Source organism: Thamnophis sirtalis, unplaced genomic scaffold, assembly GCF_051295495.1.
Source record: "Thamnophis sirtalis isolate CommonGarterSnake01/CBP01778 unplaced genomic scaffold, rThaSir2_p1.2 scaffold_13, whole genome shotgun sequence".
Classification (NCBI taxonomy): domain Eukaryota; kingdom Metazoa; phylum Chordata; class Lepidosauria; order Squamata; family Natricidae; genus Thamnophis; species Thamnophis sirtalis.
Genome location: NW_028261393.1, coordinates 46,144,618 through 46,165,200, shown reverse-complemented (window position 1 = coordinate 46,165,200; position 20,583 = coordinate 46,144,618). Strand labels below are relative to the sequence as shown.

The 20,583-nt window shown below is 45.9% G+C and overlaps 1 protein-coding gene across 1 annotated transcript in view; it reads left to right on the top strand.

Moving 5' to 3' along the window:
- Positions 1-20,583, top strand: part of F8 (coagulation factor VIII) — a 52,326-nt gene that overhangs the window by 30,339 nt on the left and 1,404 nt on the right. Inside the window, exons 14-25 of the mRNA XM_087728310.1 lie at positions 1,100-3,404; positions 5,873-6,038; positions 6,617-6,829; positions 7,548-7,776; positions 8,680-8,862; positions 8,968-9,084; positions 9,957-10,028; positions 10,170-10,255; positions 11,868-12,023; positions 15,470-15,614; positions 19,028-19,176; positions 19,930-20,106. Of these exons, the coding sequence (XP_087584436.1) occupies positions 1,100-3,404; positions 5,873-6,038; positions 6,617-6,829; positions 7,548-7,776; positions 8,680-8,862; positions 8,968-9,084; positions 9,957-10,028; positions 10,170-10,255; positions 11,868-12,023; positions 15,470-15,614; positions 19,028-19,176; positions 19,930-20,106 (3,998 nt within the window). The remainder of the gene's footprint in view (positions 1-1,099; positions 3,405-5,872; positions 6,039-6,616; positions 6,830-7,547; positions 7,777-8,679; positions 8,863-8,967; positions 9,085-9,956; positions 10,029-10,169; positions 10,256-11,867; positions 12,024-15,469; positions 15,615-19,027; positions 19,177-19,929; positions 20,107-20,583) is intronic.

Here is a 20,583-nt window from a genome sequence, read left to right as displayed (position 1 = left end):
TTCCCAATTAAAAAAAATCTCTGGTTTAAAATTCCCACCCTTCCCCATCATTGGCCATAGGACAGATGTTGCTACAAATTGGAATTCAACATGTGTCCTTTGGATGCTCAGAAGAGCAATAGCATTTAGACGTATATAAAAAGTCTAAAAAGAGAAAAAGGCGGTTGTTTTACTTGTGAGTAAGTGTTTCTACAATATAATACAATAGCAGAGTTGGAAGGGACCTTGGAGGTCTTCTAGTCCAACCCACTGCCTAGGCAGGAAACCCTATACTATTTCAGACAAATGGCTATCCAACATCTTCTTAAAGACTTCCAGTGTTGGGGCATTCACCACTTCTGGAGGCAACTTCTGTTCCACTGATTAATTGTTCTAACTGTCAGGAAATTTCTCCTAATTTCTCTCCTTGATTAGTTTCCACCCATTGCTTCTTGTTCTACCCTCAGGTGCCTTGGAAAATAGCTTGACTCCCTCTTCTTTGTGGCAACCCCTGAGATATCGGAACACTTCTATCATGTCTCCCCTAGTCCTTCTTTTCATTAAACTAGACATACCCAGGTCCTGCAACCGTTCTTCTCATTGCTTGTGAAGGCTGGGTCAAAACAGCTCCTTTTTGAGGGCTGAAGGCCATTCTTGGTTTTTGACCGGCATGCCAAAGGTCACAGCCCCCAACTTAAACCTTTTCTCCAGTTGCAACAATTTGCTAATAACCTTTAAAGGTTTCTTCAGGATGTGAGGGCGATCTGGCTGCGACATCTGTCACCCCATTGATCGCCAGGGTTGATTCGGCTGATCTTGCTGGCTAGGCGTGTGTCCCCTTCCTCCCTCACCGCTCCATGTGCATCCCTCCCGAAGCTGCACACTCGGTGGAAGAGGACGACCATCCCAGATAGAAAGAGTGTACCGATCTTCGGTCAAGGGTCTACGATAGCTGCGCTCCCCTGCTAGAACCTCCAAACAAGCTCAAGGTTTTTTCACAGTTTCCAGGTCATCTTAACTCTGAAGTCCCAGATTATGCATCTCTGATATAATGTGTGTGTTATTTGAATCTTCCTCTCATTTTATTTCTTGGGGTTTTTTCTCCTTTTCTCTGAGACAGGCAAGTGGATGCTGGGATGCTTGAATCCTAATTTTCGAAAACAAGGAATGAAAGCTAAGTTGAGTATTTTTGTATGTCGCCAAGAAGAATATGTTGACCAGAAGAATGAAGACTACTATGATGAAGGCATTCCATCAGATTATATCGATGAAGACAATATCCCACAGCCAAGAGGTTTCTCCAAGACAAGTAGACATCTCCAACTATGCCCAAATGCTACCTCACATCCAGAAGATGGAAGGCTGAAGTGCCTTGAGCAATCTAACCATGTTCTCAAAGAAAACCACCCCAAGAATTCCACTGGCCCTCTCATCTCTCCCGGAGAACCCTTATCCCCATATGAACCCTTGTTTGACATCTTGCCCAGGGATGCTTTCCCCATAGAAGAACAATCACCTCTACAGAAGCAGAGTTTTGAAGAACACTCTCCTGCAGAAAATTCGCCGCTTGCACAAGAAGTATCACACCGTGATAACCTCTCGCTAGCAAGTTCAGCCAATCTCGATGGAAAAGCTCTTGGTGCAGGAACTCACAGGCCAACCGATGGTGCTGGAAACTCTACATCTGTAAGGGACCTTCTTTTCCTTGTTAACAATGATATTCATGAAGGAATCAATGCAAAACCTCTGAGGAAGAGTCCCCATGATTATGAGAGGGAGAAGGTTATGGAACTGAAGATAAATCCAACTGTTGGATTGCCAAATCTTTTGAACGGACAAAACCCCTTGTTTCCAAAGAGAGAGGAGGCAATGGGTTCAGACAAATGGACTGATCATACCAACAGATCCCTCCATGTTAATGATATTGAAAATCACAATAATAAATTCTCTATAAATCTCTCTTCTACTGAAAAAGATAGCTTGCTTCACCCAGATTTTCAAGAAACAAACCAAGACAAGCATCTCTCAGGAAAAGAATCTTTGCCCAGTTTCAAAGCTGCCCCCAGTAAGGCCAGTGTCACAAATTCCTATGGAGCCTTGAATGTATTTGTGGAGCAAAATGTTACCCAAAGCGGGTCAATTTTAAGGATTCCCCAGGTAAATTCATCTGGGAAAGGGGATATTTTATACCCAGAAGGAACCTCTCCCTCACAGCTAGCTGGCCTGGGGAAGAATATGAGTTTTAACCCAGAAGAGAGTCGGTCAAAACTAAACCGAGAGAGCCCAGGAATGACAACACCTGAGACAAAGTCAATGGCCTGTCAACAGCATTCCCATGGTTGCAAGAGACACTTGGGAAAGAGGTCCGTGAATTCACAGGAAGTCCCATTGGATGAAAAAGGTGCTCAAGCTGATTTCAAAGCAAAAACTTCTAGCAAGATTGATGAGAGAGTTCAGCCATTGCTCAACTTCCTTTGGACAAGCAATAAGACTGAGTCTTCCATAAGAGGACCTCCCTCAACAGGTAGAACTAAAGGAGAAGGTCCGAAAAGAAATAATGGTAGAACCACAGCTTCGTATCATTCTCTACGGAACATCATCCAATATAATCTAAGCTTATCCCCAGCGATGAAGAATGTAATCAATACCACAGTGACTCCTCATCATTTTAGAACAGAAACAAGAGATCATAATATGGAAGCGAAGCAAGGGCTGACTTCAAATGTTTTGGCAGGAGGAAATGTTTCAGAAGTCAATGTTCTTTCTCCAAAAAACACAAAACCAGCATATGCATCTAGTCCATTTAGCCCTCCTAAAGATGCACCAATGATGAGGCAAGCTGGCCCAGAAACATTTTTGCAGGCGCACTTAAGGAAGTCTAGTGGAGATCAAGGACAAACATTAAGAAATGAATCGTTGAAGGCTATCATTAAAAGAGAGGAGGTGAAAATCTCACTACAACAAACTCCATCAGCCATGCTCTCTCAAGACCTTCTAGCATCCAACCAGACGATTCAAGAGCAGCTGCTGAAGGACATCAACAGCTCAAAAGAAATGAATGGGTTTAATGATGAACAAAGTGAGATCCCTCGCTCAAGAGATGAAACAGCAGCATTCCAAGGGAAGGGGGAAGAAGTGGGAATCCCACACAGCAAAGATTTAGGGGCCCAGTTTCACGTGAAGGTCTCCAGAACCTCCTTAGGTGTCAACCAACCAGCAGGAGAAAACTTCTCAAGACCTATGAAAGAAAAATCTGAGTATGATGAATATAGCAATACAGAGGAGACCAAGGAGGATTTTGATATCTATGAAGATGAACAGGATCCTCGTATGTTCACTGGGAAAATCCGTGAATATTACATTGCTGCGGTTGAGGTGACATGGGATTATGGTGGCTCCATTCCCTCCCCGTATCTGAGAGACAAGTAAGTTTTTTTCCATCCCTTTGGCTAAATTGCTGAGATAATTCAGTGCGCTCTGTGGCTAAATGGGATTTCAATCCTGTTTTTATTTGTAATTTAAAGTCAATATTAATATTATTCAAATAACAGAGTTGGAAGGGACCTTGGGGGTCCTCTAGTTCAGTGGTCTCCAACCTTGGCAACTTTAAGACCTGTGGACTTCAACTCCCAGAGTTCCTGGCTGAGGAACTCTAGGAGTTGAAGTCCACAAGTCTTAAAGTTGCGAAGGTTGGAGACCACTGCTCTAGTTTAACCCCCTGCTCAAGCAGGCAATTCTATAGTACCATTTCAGACAAGTGGCTGTCGCGTTTCCCCTTATAAGTCTCTAATGATGGAGTACCCATAACCTCTGAAGGTGAGCCATTTCACTGGTTAATTGTCCTAACTGTCAGGAAACTTCTCCTTAGTTTTAGGTTGCTTCTCCCCTTGATTAGTTTCTATCCATTGCTTCTCGTCCTACCTTCTGGTGCTTCAGAAAATAGGTTGACTCCCTCTTCTTTGTGGCAGCCCCTCAAATATTGGAAGACTGCTTCTCAAACCTTTAGTTCACACGAGTATAAAAACAATTTTTAAGGTTTGGATTCAAGTTACATAGACAAATATACGGCATAACAGATTAACAGAGTAGGAAGGGACCTTGGAGGTCTTCTAGTCCTACCCCATGCTCAAGCAGGAAACCCTATACAGTGCCGGATTTAGATGAAAAGAGGCCCTAGGCTATTCCACTTATGAGGCCCTTTCACATCCCATTTTTAATTGGGAGGGCGGCTCTGCTCTGCGGCAAAGGCAGTGAGGCCAGCTGCCTCCCCTGCTGCGCTCAGCTGCCCAGCTTGGCCCCCTCGCCCTCACCTGCCTGGCCGCTGGTGGGCTCCACGTCGACGGGGCGGCTACTGGGAGTGGCCGCGCCTCTCGCCCGACCACCGGTGCCGGGAACGTGGGCGGGCTCTCCAACTGCCACGGCGCTGGAACGATCTTAACCAATACATTTTTATGTTTGTTTATTAGTCATATGCGTAGAATTTCTCCTTATTTTTGGTTCAGTGTTTTAGTGTTCACTGTTTTTAGAATAGTGTGATTTTAATTTTGCTAACAATTTGAATGTAGGCCCCTCTTGATCTTGAGGCCCTAGGCTGAAGCCTAGTTAGCCTATAGGAAAATCCGGCCCTGACCCTATACCATTTCAGACAAAATGGTTGTGAAATCTCTTCTTAAAAACCTCCAGTGTTGGAACACTCACAACTTCTGGAAGCAAACTGGTTAATTGTTCTCACAGTCAGGAAATGTTTTTGTTAGATCAGTATTGCCACTTGATTGTGGAAGGAGAACAAAAAGTCAGAGATAACAGTTGTGACTGAATTCATGGGTGTCGTTAGATATTCACTTCGTGTTCTTTGACGTTAACTGTCGCTGTGATTCCATGTTTCAGAACAGCAGAACAGCTGCCATTTTGTAAATGGAAACATCCACCAAAGATTTGAGAAAAGACTGTTGTGGTTTTTTTGCTCAATGCTAGCCAAGAGCTTTGTCAGGGTTCCAAGTAATATGCCTATAACGAATAGGGTTCCACCACAAATCCGCGAAGCCCTTCTGCGCGGAGACATAAGCACGAAGACTAATTTGCGCCGTTCTAAGCGCTAAGGAAAAACGTGACCTTACCGCAATGACATAATCGCGGAGGGCAAAATCGCGCATTCCCAAGCACTCAGTACCCTAAACCTAACCCTAAACCTAACCCTAAACCTAACCCTAATGCTAAACCTAACCCTAAACCTAACCCTAAAACAAACCCCTAAACCTAATCCTAACGCTTACCTTAATTGAAGTCGGCTTTCTGCTGCGGCGCCGTTTTAAAGCGCCTTCTGTTGCCACGCTGTTGTCGCGGCGGTGATGATGTGCGATGATGACATTGCGGCTTTAGCACCGCGATTTTATCGCCGCGATTTTGACCAGTGCGGTTTTGTCGTGCCACGACGAATAGAACTCTGAGGCAGGTAGAATAGTTTTATTTGAACATATCATATTGGCACAGCCCGGTGAAAACCGACTGACTGTTCCTGCGGTTTTCAACTGATTAAAAGTAAACGTTTTCTCCCTTTCCCAAACAATCAGTCACATGATCCAACCAAGGTGCTGACCAGTTGCCTGGTAACTTCACTCCTCCTCTCTCCGAACACCCGTGGGAATGTCCTTGGTTCCCAGGAGAAAGAGCTGTAATTAACCGAGTAGCATAACTAAAAAAGTACTACCAGAAAGCATAAGAACAATTAATTGCGGATGAGTTGGGGTGTGAGGGGGAAGTCAGACTAACAAGACTAGCAGGAGAGAAAGGATGGAGAAATATTACAGATTACATACAATTTTAGGCCATGCAGCTCTAGGTACAAATAAAAGGTTTCCTTTCATCATGCCAATTGCTTGTTTTCTCTGCACAGTGATCCGAGGACCAGCTGGAGAAAACTCTCCACAAGTTATAAGAAAGTTGTTTTCCAAGAATATTTTGACAGCACTTTTATGCGACAGATGGTCCGTGGAGAGCTAGATGAACATTTGGGCATTCTGGGACCATTCATCCGTGGACAGGTTGAAGATACAATTGTGGTGAGATATAGCTGTGCGGGTGGAAAATAGTAGAGGGTCAAATCTCCCATAATTAAACTGGCCTTTTTTGAAAAAGGAAAAAAAGATTTTCGAGAAAGAATGCAATGACTCTTGGAAAATTCAAACGTTGGCACTCAACACTTCAGGAACTCAGTGTGTCTTCCCGACAAATGCCCCTCCTCATAGTGTCTCCTTAAGTCTCATTCCCCAGGTGTGCCTTGTGAAGATGGGCAGGGCACTCTTCTCCCGAGTAGCCTGCTCAGTCTGCACTGTTCTCGCCTTCTCTCCATTCTCCGTGCTGTTGGATCAGGAGGAGGTGGTCCTTGCTCCTCACCTGAGTTCTGTCTCTCATGTTCATCCTGCTACTGTTCCTCCCTGTCTACAAGCTATCCTAATCCTGAAAAGCCCTGGCCTTCCCCATTTTCCTCCGAAGACAACAAAGATACCCCCTCAATCTCTATCGGCTGAAGTTCTAGCTCATCTTCCCCCACAGATTCAGGCTCCAATGGAGGCCTGAATCTGTCTGGGATCCTCACCCTTCTCCTAATTCTACTTCATGTGTTTCTCCCTCATATTAGGTGACTTTCAAGAATATGGCTTCCCGACCTTATTCTTTCCATTCTAACTTACTGCCGTATGAAGGGAGCCAGGAAGATGGAGAACACTGGAAGCCAGAGGCTGTTCAGCCAAACGAGGTTCGCCAATATTCCCTCAAGGTGTTGCCAGAAATGGGTCCTAGTACCAGAGAATTTGACTGCAAAGCATGGGCCTACTTTTCCAGCGTTAACTTGGTAAATGGGGAATTCTTATTTTCCACTGGGGTTATCCAATATCAGATGTTTACGGATACAGCAACCTGAAAAATCAGATCAGGAATTTGCACAGATTAAGCACCACAATCCCTGTTTTGGATGAATTCTTTAAAAAAAATTGATATGCAAAATAAGTTAGGAGGGCTTCTGTCAAATTTAAATTTTGCTTTCCAGTTAAATCATCCAAATAAAGAGAAAAGTATGTTTTCAAAAAAATATACATTCCAAAGGACTGTCTTTTATAATAAAGGATGTATGGCTACTGAACATACATGGCGGTTTATAATAAGATAATAACTAATATAATAATGAAACGGTTTGTGATGAAACAGTTTGTTTATAATAAAATGGTGATTTATAATAAAACGGTGGCTTATTAACTAATCCAGCTCTTTCTGCGCAAATTAAAATAGGCTTGAGTTAGTCAGGCATATTATATCTCTGTTGTAAATTATACATTTATAACTGTAAATTGCAAATCCAGCATTAAAACCAAATATATGAACATTCAAAGAAAATAACAAAAAGTCAATTTCAAGGGTGTTTCAATGCATTTCTAATGGTTAGCAGAGTCACCAACAAGTACTTTCCTGGATGCTCTGAATGAAAGTTTATTTTTTTTTAAAAATTTAACACAGTTCTAAAGCAATGTCATTCTTTTTTTCCCCTGCTTCTCTTCCTCCCACTTCTGTTCCAGGAAAAAGACCTGCATTCTGGACTTATTGGACCTCTGATTATTTGCAATATTGGGGTTCTTCACACCACACACGTCAGGCAATTGGCTATTCAAGAATTCTCCTTACTCTTCACCATCTTTGATGAAACGAAGAGCTGGTATTTTGCTGAGAACTTGGAAAGGAGCTGCCCGTCTCCTTGCCGAATCCAGATGGATGATCCTGCCCTTAAAAGCAACCACACCTACTACGGTAAGGACCTACCTTCCATCCCCTGTTCTCTCCTGCTTCTCTTTCTATGCTCCCAGGAGATGGTTAAGAAAAGCAAGCTAATGAACTACTGTATTTTTTGGAGTATAAGACGCACCTTAGTTTTTGGGCAGGAAAATAGTGTGTGGGGGGGATTCTGCCTACCAGGTATTCATTCATCTGACTAGCGTCCTGGTCAGTTTCAGTACATAAGTTTGCTGGCTTTGAGTGCGCGCATGCGCTTTTCATCCCCTGGTTGGGGATAAAAAACATCTTCTAAAGCACAGCTGATCATCGGAGGGAGCAGCAATGAGAAAAGCAGGCAAAACACGGAAGATCACTTCACTTCAATGAGCAAAATATTTAGAAATACGAACTGTTGTCTCCTACGACCACCTCTCCCCTTTCCTTCTATTTATTCCCCAGCCAGGGAGTTGCATTAAGCGTCCATGTTTGCCTTGCTTCCTGAGTCGATGCCTTGTCATCCGTTGTTCATCTCTCCTAATTGCTCTGTGCATAAATGCATCTGGAAGAGGCCCCAGTTGTTCTTCCTCCTCACTCATCTCAGCCTCCAAAGGCAGCTGCCTCTCTAGTGGCAAGGAAATGTTGGACAGCCCTGGCTCTAACTCTGCGTCCGATGCAGAGCATCCATCACAGCCTTCCCCAGACTCCAGCACTGGTCAAGTTCCTCCCCAACCTCCTCATCCTCTGAGTCTGCTGCTGGCATGCCACAACAGCCCGGTCATTCCAGTCTTCTGAGAAAAAGGGCTGCTCTGTCTTCATAGCATGCATGAATGGAGATATTCCTCACCCAACTTTCCTCAGTTGTACCTTAGAGTCTAAATTGATAATTAAGGCAGGGCTGAATTAAACTTGAACATTCTCCATTCTCTCCCCACCCCCCAGCTATCAATGGACACGTGAGAGACACGTTGCCAGGCCTGGTGATGGGGCTACATCAGCAGGTCAGGTGGTACCTGCTGAATGCGGGTGGTGTTGAGGACATCCACGCTGTCTACTTCCATGGACAGGTGTTAACCATCCGAATGGCTGAGGAGTACCGTTTGGCCATCTATAACCTCTTCCCTGGTAAGGCATAATATGAGTGGCTGAACCTTTTGACGGTTTGTGCCTGAGTTTAGTAAAAACAGCTTCTTTAACTTCATTATCTATTATTCTTGCATCTTTGGGCAGGTGCCTTTGAGACAGTGGAAATGAGACCATCCCATCCCGGGATTTGGCGAGTGGAATGTGCAGTTAGTGACCACGAACAGGCAGGAATGAGTGCCCTCTTCCTTGTGTACAACAAAGGTAAGAAACCAAGGAATTCATTCTTTCTAACTGTTGGAAGAAATGACCTTCTGAGTTCAGTCCCAAATGGGGAGAACGCTTAACAAATGTTTACAACATAAATTTTGGGGTCGACTGGTCTGTATTTATGACAGTATGCAATGTCACATGGTCACGTGGCCATTTTTAGGACATTTCTTGCCAAAAACTGGCAGTTTCTTCTGGTTTCTGGCAAAACCACATCAAGGATGGGTTCCTGCCAATTCTAACCTCTTCTATAGAAGAGGTTCCACAAATCTACAGTGCCGTTTAGAATCGGTTCCAGCTCCCTCCCCCTGTCTGTCCGCACATCCTCAAGATGAAGAGCGAGAGGAGGAATTCTGGGAGTTGAAGTCCACAAGTCTTAAAGCTCTCACGTTTGGACACCCCTGGGTTTTTTTTTCCTAAAGAGTTAGGGGTGCAAGGGTCTTCTAACTTGACAGCTTTAAGACTTGCGTGCTTGAAATGCCAGAGTTTCTGAGCCAACATTTTGGTTGCTAAGCAAAAGCATTGTTAAGTGAGTTTCACCACGTTTTACAAGTTGGCCACTCCCTCCCAGTCACATGACTGGCAAGCCACTCCCAACCGGTCACATGGCTGGCAAGCCACTCCCACAAAGCAGGCCACACCTACAGAAGAGGTTCTAAAAAATTTTGAAATCCACCACTGAACCACATCCATAGTGAATCATTGGTTTGCTTAAGGACCACAGCATTCGCTTAAAGACCATGCTGCATGCTCATTTTACTTCTGCCGTATTGTCTTAAGGCCTGCCACAAAATGTCTCAAAAAACAGATCGGTCATGTGTTCAAGAATTACTCCATCGCTGTCTGTTTTTACCCCTCGGTTTCAGATTGCCAGAGTCCTTTGGGATTAGCTTCTGGATATATTGCTGACTCTCAGATCACAGCTTCAGAACACTATGGTGAGAACTAGAATCTCTGCATTTGGGATGTTTGGGTGCACGTGCGTGCATTCCCATAAGTATCTGCATGCTTTAGGCACTTGGTCCAGAAAAGGTTAGCCATCATTGTCCTAGTCTCTTGTCTTCTTCTTTTGCTCCAAGGTGGATGGGTCCCCAGTCTGGCCAGATTGGACAACTCTGGGTCAATCAATGCTTGGAGGAGTGAACAAAAGAACTCCTGGATCCAGGTAAGCTTGATCCAGGGGTGGGTTCCTGCCAGTTCTAACTTCTTCTATAGAAGAGGTTCCACAAATCCACCATGCCATTTAGAACCGGTTCCAGCTCCCTCCTCCCGCCCGTCCGCACCACGCTTGCCCCGCCCACCTCTCACTGATTGGCTGGCTCATCAATCACCCACCCACCTCTAAGAGTCCTATCTAAACCTTAAAGTCTTAAAGCTGTCAGGTTTGAACACCCCTGGGGTTTTTTTTTCTAAAGGGTTTGGGGTGCAAGGGTCTTCTAACTTGACAGCTTTAAGACTTGCACGCTTCAATGCCAGAGTTCCTGAGCCAACATGACTGGAGGAGGAATTCTGGGAATTGAAGTCCACAAGCCTTAAAGCTGTCAAGTTTGAACACCCTGGGGTTTTTTTTTCTAAAGGATTAGGGGTGCAAGGGTCTTCTAACTTGACAGCTTTAAGACTTGCGTGCTTCAAATGCCAGAGTTTCTGAGCCAACATTTTGGTTGCTAAGCAAGAGCGTAGTTAAGTGAGTTTCACCACGCCCACCCAGTCACGTGACTGGCAAGCCGCTCCCACTCGGTCACATGGCTGGCAAGCCACTCCCACAAAGCAGGCCACACCTACAGAAGAGGTTCTAAAAAAATGTGAAACGCACCACTGGCTTGATTGTTAGGATGGAGAGGTTCTACAGGTAAATAACAAATGGGCACAATAGGATGTGTGTCATTATCAGGTCCCCTTCTTCTTTTGGACAATAGAGAAAGTGAAAGTAATTCACTTTTGTAGTCCACAAAAGAACTAGAACTTGTAACACAAGTTAAGATGAGCAGCTTTATTGCACTTGAAAGTTTTCAAGCTAGACCAAGTCTAATAGATCTGAATAGAAACCAATTTTGTTGTATTTATTTTGTACAACAACAATAAAGACTGCACTACGATAGCAAGGATTCCTCTGCCACCATTTGAAATGACCGTCACCCTTTCAATTCCCTACAGTGATTTTAAGTGATGATATTTGGCCTTAGAAGGAGATAAGATAACAGGCAGTTCTTGTATCTTACTATGTAGTGCAGTGGTGGGATTCAGCCGGTTCACACCTATTCGGGAGAACCGGTTGTGAACTTTCTAAGCAGTTCAGAGAACCGGTTGTTGGAAGAAATCTTTTTTCTCCACTTTACAGGGCTAATTCTGTAAGGAAGGCAGGAAGGAAGCATTCTGGTGTTGCTTCTAGCCTAATCTTGATTGCCCTGCTTACAGAAACTGCCTCTCCGGTTAACTCTGATTATATTCTCACAGCTAAGACGAAGTGCCCATCGACCTGATTGACATTGAGTTGGCCATGCCCACCCAGTCACATGACTGTTTAGTCCTCTGACTTAGGATGCTGTCAAAAGAATTGCTGGCTGCAGAGCTCCCCTGATTGGCTAAGACGTGAGCAGTTCCCTCTGCCAATATGGATAGTCTACATGACGGTCTTTTTCACAATGTGTTTTGAGTCCATGATTGCTATGTTGAATTTGGAACTCTGGGAGATGCAATCCCAAACATCTGGAAGTTGAGGAAAGATGCTTTTATAGAAGCTTTGTTTTCTAAAAGAAAAGAGTGTCCTTCTTCTCCAGGTGGACTTGCTCCAACCCAAGATCATCCATGGAATAAAGACCCAAGGAGCTCGGCAGAAATTCTCCAACTATTACATCTCCCAGTTTGTCATCTTCTATAGCCTGGATGGAGAGAATTGGAAGAGCTATAAAGGCAATTCCACCAGTTCCCAAATGGTAATTATTTTCCCCCAGTGATTCTCCTGTAATCAGAAAAACAGAAAGACGGTTTGAAAAACGTAGTGTTCGAAGACTCCAATTAGTCCAGAATGCAGCCGCGCGAGCGATTGTGGGTGCACCAAGGTACACCCACGTTACACCTATCCTCCGCGAGCTGCACTGGCTACCTATTAGTCTCCGAATCCGCTTCAAGGTGCTGGTCACTACCTATAAAGCCCTACATGGCATCGGACCTGGGTACCCGAGAGACCGCCTCCTGCCGATTACCTCTCTCAGACCAATTAGATCGCACAGGTTAGGTCTCCTCCGGATTCCATCTGACAGCCAATGTCAGCTGGCGACTCCCCGGGGGAGAGCCTTCTCTGTTGCAGCTCCGGCCCTCTGGAACGAGCTCCCTGTTGAGATCCGGACCCTTACTACCCTCCTGGCCTTCCACAAAGCCACTAAGTCCTGGCTGTTCCTGGCTGTTCCAGCAGGCGGGGGGGGGGGGGGGGCTGAGAAGCATTTACCTCCACGGAAACTGTGAATGTTGGTTTTGTTTTTAATATGTTGTCTTTGTCTCGTTTCCCCCCTTTCCCTTGTCTTTTGTGAGCTGCCCGGAGTCCTCCGGGAGTGGGCGGCATACAAGACAAATAAATAAATAAATAAATAAATAATACAGTTGAGAATGCAAACCATAATTTCATGCTAGAAGGAATGTTTAAGCTAGTCAACCCCTAAATAAATGCAGCAGTACGCTTCAGACATATTGAGGCTGCAAATCTTTAAAATTGCCACCTGCAGAGCAGTGGTGAGATTCAAACATTTTTACTACCAGTTCTATGGGCATGGCTTGGTGGGCACGGGGTGCCTTGGTGGGCAGGGCGGGCATGGCAGGGGAAAGATACTACAAAAATCTCCATTTCCCTCCCCACTCCTGGGGGAAGGGCACTGCAAAATCTCCGTTCCTTACCCACCCCACTAACCTGCTTTCCAGCTCTATTCTCCTGTGCAGGGCAACAAAAGAAGACCCAGCCGATCAGCTGGGACTCAGGAAGCAGCGAATAGATGGGGGCGGGGCCAGCCAGAGGTGGTATTTGCCGGTTCTCTGAACTACTCACAACTTTCGCTACCGGTTCTCCAGAACTGGTCAGAACCGGCTGAATACCACCTCTGCTGCAGAGTTGAGAGCTGGTTTTCCCTTTTAATTAACTCCTGATGACCGCAATAATAACAATGAGTTTAATACATCCGGGATGGAAAAGGCTCCATTAAATCTGATATTTGCAGCTGCCAGATAATTCCTAAATCTGAGAAGTAGCCTCAAACTAAAAACATTATAGTTGGGGGGTAGAAAAAGGGGCTAAATAAAGGATTATTTGTGCCTGAGAAAGAATGCGAGAATGGCTATGTTCCCGTCTTTCTTAACCACCACAAAAGGAGAACAAATCAAGAATATAACACAGCGATTCGAATATTTGGCACACCGCTGAAAACAGCCCAGTGTTTGTTAATGCAGACTGGGCACTTTGCTTGGCACAGGATTTCAGAGGTTTTTTATGGCTCAGATTATACATGCTGATACATGGGATGCGTACATCAATGACCAACAGGTGGTGGCAGTGGTTTAGCTATAGCAGGACTATGAGCTTCTGTAACAGCTTTGTGATTCTTCCCATGTATATATGCCATGTATATATGTATACATTCAAACTAGACTGTGATGTTTCCCTGTGTCATATGGGTATGTGGGTAAAGGCAAAATGGTTATTTTTGAGATGTTGAGGACTGAATCTAGGCTGGGCTGTATGCAAACCAGAGATTATTATTGTTGTTGTTGTTGTTGTTGTTCAATCTTATCCAATTCTTCTTCAATCACGTCCAGTTCTGCCTGGAGAAGTCCCTTCAGTTTTTTTCTGTGTAAATATGTTTATTTTCATTTTCATTTCATACAGTCACATATATACTGTGCATAACCGGGGCCATATAACATTGAACAATAAACACAGCCATTCTTGTCAACAATACTCCCCAAAATACAAACCCAATATACCACTTCAACCCTCCATACACCCTTTCTTTCACACCCCCTCCAACTTTCCTTTCTCCCCTCCAGCATTCCCCTCTACCCTACTTCCCCTCCCCCTCTATCACTCCTCTCTCCCAATACACTCCCTCCCTTCCATCTCACCCGCCCTCCGATCCTCTCTCCCACCCTCTCTACCCCTCTTTCTTCTTTCCCTCTGCTCCTCCCTTCGGTGTATTTCTACTATCTATCAATATATTCAGCTTCCTATTTTTACACTAGAATTAAAGAGCAACAGTATACAAGTGCAATCATGTTACTTTAAATTCTAGCACATACTATATTTCCCCCCTCCCCCCCTCCCCCCTAGGACCCCCCCTCCCTTCCCCCCCCCTTCAGTTTTCTTGGCAAGGTTTTTGAGAAGTCTCAGAGTCTCCTTCCTAGGTCTGGAAGAAGTGGCCTAATCAGCCTCCTGCAAAATGGTGGAGGGGCCGTTTTTCCCTTCCCCAGGCTCCGGCGTCTTTCCTCGAGCCTCCAAGAGGGCGAAAACTGCTTCCCCCAGGCTCTGGATGCCCTCCATAGGCCAGAAACAAGCCCGTTTCTGGCCTTCTGGAACTTCTGGGAGGCCCATTCCCCCCCACTCCTGAGCCTCCGGGCAGGCCCTTCAATTACCTTGCATCCAAATTGGGCCACGTGGAGACTCCTGGGAGGGTTGGGGCAGGGTGGGAGGGGCAGGGCAGGGTGGTATTTGGAGGTTCTCCGAATTGGCCATAATGTTAGCTACAGGTTCTCCCAAACCTGGGTGAACCCTTAGCAGTTCATCCCTGGATAAGAGTCAATGGAATCTAGTCAAGGGGGCTGGAGAGAGGTCTCTTGTGAATAAAAAGTGAATCCAAACCGATGATGTGTTTGATCCCATCCTTGGGCTCAGCCTGGTCATCTCTTACACCAGTTAGCCTCTGGGCCCACGGCAGGATAAAATGTCACGATATGCCAGTTTCTAGCCTTGACTTAAGCACTACGCCCAACTGGCTGTGATGCAAACCAGCAGTTCCTCACTCTTCCACTTCTGCCGAAGATAAATTGCTGTCTATCCCAGGTTGTGGATTTCACGCAGAGTCCCTAATAAAAACTCCTGTCCTCCGTTGCATCATCATCACCATCTTCATTTAATCCCTTGCGGGGTAGAGTCTGGGCAACTGAACGGAGTTGAGTGCTCACTGGCCAGAGGCCCTTCCTGATGCCAATGCGGAGATTTGTTCAGCAGATATATTCTCAGTGTTCCCAAAGAGAGAAATATCTGCCTCTACCTAGGATCAAACTCACCGCCTCCTGATTGTGAGGCGAGAGCTTCACCTCTAGGCCACCGCACCACTCCTCTTATCCTCCTTTGTATGCCCCGGTGTAAACAGAACTTGTTTTCGCTTCTTGCCTGCAGACATTCTTTGGAAACGTGGATGGAGTGAGCGTGAAAGACAATGCCTTCGACCCTCCCATTGTAGCCCGTTATCTCCGTCTCCACCCAACGCACTTCAACTTTCGCAACACCTTGAGGATGGAGCTGCTAGGCTGTGACCTGAACAGTATGGAACGAGACCTTTCCTTCTTTTTTTCCCCATTCCATAGGATGGTGGGGTGGTTGAGAGGCAGTGGGGATGAGGTGGGGCGTGGCCAGCTTCACATCCCTCGTATCGGGGACAGCTTTGGAGGCCCAAGTGCTCTGTCAGTGAAAACAGGCTCTCCAGTGTCGTTTTTGGCTGCGACAGCCTCCTGCAACCCTCTGCCAGGGAAAATGTGCACAGCCCTCCCGAGCTCCATTTTCACTGGCAGTGGCATCATGGGCCGGTGCTTTGCTGTTTCCAGGTCAGCTCTGCGGGCCAGATCAAAGCACCCTCTGGGCCAGATCCAGCCCGCAGGCCTTGCGTTTGAAACCTCTGGAATGAACATATTGCCTCTCATGGATTAGTCTTCCTTAAGGAATATCATTTCCATCCCAATGAAAACTTTTAAGGTCCATACCAGGCATTTTCTCACCTGGACGGAGACATACAGGTATCAAAGCTGCTTAAAATACGGAGATGTTTCTACCTAACCAATATAGTCTGCAATCCTGTCATTTGTTATTCTTGTATTCATTAGATCAGCTAATGCATTAGTAGCTACTTTTCCTGTAGGAGCAAAAGGCAGCCTACTTAGTACTTTCTTTCCCCATTTTTCACCAAAGCAATAGAAATAGCACTTAGACTTATATACCACTTTATGGTGCTTTACAGCCCTCTCTAAATGGTTTACAGAGTCAGCATATTGTCCCCAACAATCTGGGTCCTCATTTGACCCACTTTGGAAGGATGGAAGGCTGAGTCAATCTTCAGGTTGATCAGACTAAGAGAAAAAGACAGGCCCTAAGTCTCCAGGGAGTATCTGTGGCTAAGGTTGGACTTCAAGTTAAGTCCCGGTTCAACCTCTTAATCACTCCGTTTCACCAGCTCTAGTACAGTACAAATGTACTTGGGAGAAAGGTCCATGGGTTAACTGCTGAGCAAAAAAATGCATAGTTAATAAGAAGGTAAATGACTAACTCTGTAAGGCAATGGTGGGATTTACCAACCAGTTCTCTGCCCTAATGACCAGCTGGATAGGCGGGGCTCAGTGGTTATGTGATCATCTGGGCGTGGCCAAGTCAATGTCACTCAGGTCGATGGGCGCTTCGCCTTAGTTGTTACAATGGTAATGAGGGTTAACCGGAGAGGCAGTTTTGTAAGCAGGGCAATAAAGATTAGGCTAGAAACAACACCAGAATGTTTCCTTCCTGCCTTCCTTATAGGATTAGCCCTGTAAAGTGGGGAAAAAAAACAAAAGATTTCTTCCAACAACCGGTTCTCCGAACTGCTTAGAAAGTTACCAACCGGTTCTCAACCAGGTGCTAACTGGCTGAATCCCACCACTGCTATAAGGGGTAAAAATAATATGATTTAAAAAATCAGGGTAAAATTCACTGCCAGGCAGGACTTGTCCCCCACGATGAAGGCAACAAGGGTTACGATGTCTTGATCAGACGCAGCTGGTGTTTGGTCTACAATGAACACAAGTGAATGCCATTCAAAGAATGAAGATGTGGCACAAGGGATAGAGGTAGAGGAAAGAAGCTACTGAAGCTAAATGGACAAGAGTGGACAACCATTTGACCACAAATGGTATAAGGCAGAGGTGTCAAACTCAAGGCCCAGGGGCTGGATCTGGCCCGAAGGGTGCTTAGATCCAGGCCACCCTGGAAACAGTGAAGGGCTGGTCTATGATGCCTCTGCCAGCAAAAACAGAGCTCGGGAGGGCTGCAGGCAGCTCCTCCAGAGGTCCGTTTTTGCTGGTAGAGAATTGCAGGAGGCCGTCTCAGCCTATAACGGAGCTCAGGAGCCCGTTTTCTCTGGCAAAGTGCTCAGGCCACCACAGGCGCTCCCAACACAAGTGACGTCAAGCTGGCCACGCCCATCCTGGCTGCGCCCACCTGGGTCCCTGATGCAGCCTTCAATGTAGAGATGGGTTGCTCCCAGTTCGGCTGAACCGGTAGCAGTGATTTGACCTGGGTCGCAGAACCAGCAGCAACCCAGGCTGCCCACATCCCTGAACCGGTTCCCTGGTCTCTTCTGCCATTGCTGGCATTTTCTGTGCATGTGCAGAACAATTTACAGTCAACTCTGAACAAGGGATAAAATACCACCAATATGCGGACGATACGCAACTGTATCTGTCCGCCCCGTGCCAACTCAATGAAGTGGTGGACGTGATGAACCAGGGTCTTGAGGCCGTTAAGAACTGGATGAGCGCTAACAAACTGGTACTCAACCCGGACAAGACCGAGTGGCTGTTGTGTTTCCCTCCCAACAATTTGGCTAATGTACCAACACTTAGGCTGGGGGGTCAAATTTTATACCCCTCAGATAGGGTCCGCAACTTAGGAGTCCTCCTGGACCCACAGCTGACTTTTGACCACCAGTTGTCAGCTGTGACAAGGGGGGCATTTGCCCAGGTTCGCCTGGTCCGCCAGTTGCGGCCCTACCTAAACCGGGAGGCTCTCGCAACAGTCACTCGAGCCCTTGTGATCTCTAGGCTGGAATACTGCAATGGGCTCTACATGGGGTTGCCCTTGAAGTGCATCCGGCGACTGCAGTTAGTCCAGAATGCAGCCGCGCGAGTGATATTGGGCGCACCGCGGTTCGCCCACGTTACACCCGTCCTCCGCGAGCTGCACTGGCTACCTGTCGGTCTCCGGGTGCGCTTCAGGGTACTGATGACCACCTTTAAAGCACTCCATGGTAGTGGATCTGGGTACTTGAGAGACCGCCTTCTGCCGATTACCTCCCTTCGACCAATTAGATCGCACAGACTGGGTGGGCCTCCTCCGAATCCCATCCGCCAGTCAATGTTGACTGGTGACTACACGGAGGAGAGCCTTTTCTGTTGCAGCTCCGACCCTGTGGAACGATCTCCCCGTCGAGATCCGTACCCTCACCACCATCCAGACCTTCCGCGCAGCCCTCAAGATCTGGCTCTCCCAGCAGGCCTGGGGATAGGTTCCCAATTTACCCGCCCGAGTGTTGATTGCTGAACGAAAGTTGTGTTTTATTATTTTTCCTTTGTTCACATTTTGTTTTGTTTTTTGATACTGCACCCCCCTCCCTTGTGATTGTAAGCCGCCCTGAGTCCCCTCAGGGAAAAGGGCGGCCTATAAATCTTAATAAAATGAAAAAAAAAATGAAATGAAATGAACTCCACATGTGTGAGCAATGTGCGGCGGGCGGGCAAGCGAGCAAGGTGAACCGGTACCAACCTATACAGGAATCCATCCCTGCCCCAATGTAATCAAGTTTGACACCCCTGGTATTAAGGTCTTTGGCCTTGAGCAGATCTTGGACTAGAAGACCTCCAAGGTGCCCTCCAATGCTATGATTCTGTGTACTAAATGAGGGTTACTACGATTGTCTATTTTCTTTTCCTTTAGGTTGCTCCATGCCACTAGGAATGGAGAGCAAGTTCATTCCTAATGAACAGATTACTGCCTCCTCTTGGATTGACAATGCATTTGCTACTTGGTCTCCCTTTCTGGCCCGGCTCAATTTGAAAGGAAGAATCAATGCATGGAGACCAAAGGTAAATTGAATGTCTATAGTGTCAGGATTCCAAGTAACACCCCCAACGAAACAAGACTCAGAGGCTAGAAGTAGACTTATCCTTTACTAGACCCAGCCTTGGTTTGATGTTGGGCTACAGTCTTGTAGGATGGGACCGATCAGAATTGTCATCTGTCAAATCAAGAGGCTGTTCAGTTGAACAAATGGTTTACTGCTTCTCTTTAATTCATCCTTGTTGTTGTTAGTTGCAAAGTCGTGCTTTGCTTCACTAGAACTGTTTTAATAAACCACGATTAAGTCCTCAGCCAGTACACATCATGGTCTTGTTGTTGTTGTTAGTTGCGAAGTCATGTCTGACCCATCGCGACCCCCTGGACAATGTTCCTCCAGGTCTTCCTGTCCTCTACCATCCTCTGGAGTCCATTTAAGCTCATGCCGGCTGCTTCGGTGACTCCATCCAGTCACCTCCTTCTCTGTCGTCCCCTTCTTCTTTTGCCCTCCATCTTTCCCAGCTTTAGGCTCTTCTCCAGGGAGTCCTTCCTTCTCATTAGGTGGCCAAAGTATTTGAGTTTCATCTTCAGGATCTGGCCTTCTAAAGAGCAACCAGAATTGATCTCTAGGACTAACCAATTTGATCACCTTGCAGCCCAAGGGACTCGCAGGTGCCATAGTTCAAGGGCCTCAATTCTTTGGTGCTCAGCCTTTCTTATGGCTAAAATGTTTTGGTTTTCCAAGAATGGAGCAAGGATGTAATTTCCGTCTCCTCCCCCAGGTTGACAGCACAGCTGAGTGGCTTCAGGTGAACTTTAAGAAGGTCGTACGGGTGACAGGATTAATAACTCAAGGTGCCAAATCTGTCTTCACTCATATGTTCATAAAGGAGTTCAGCCTTTCCACCAGCATGGATGGTCAAAACTGGACATTTGTTCTGCAACATGGGGAGAAACAGGTCAGTACCATTTCGGCCTAAAGGGAGTCCTCATCTTAAGACCACAATTGAGTCCAAAATGTATGTTGCTGAGTGAAATATTTGTTAAGTGAGCTGTGCTGGATTTTTGCGTCTTTTGTTTCGATAGCATTAAATGTTCCTTCATTGGGGATTGCTCTGAGAGTTGGGTTGGAGAACACACAAACCAGCATACAGAGACACTGCAGTTTAAATAGGCTTTTACTTTCCTGGAAGTAGAGGTATTAGAGTCCATCAAACAGTCCAAGTCATGCACGGATAAGACAGTCAATCATCAACGTCTTTCCGTTAAGGAATAATCCAAATAATATAGTCCATAAACATACAAACAGTACGGTACTCAAAGTTTGCGAGCAGTTGCAAAACTTACAATAGCTCCTGGCACTTTCTAACAGCCAACTTCCAAAACACTCAGATCAGATCAGCCCAGCATCTAACAAACAGAGAGCTAACAGTCAT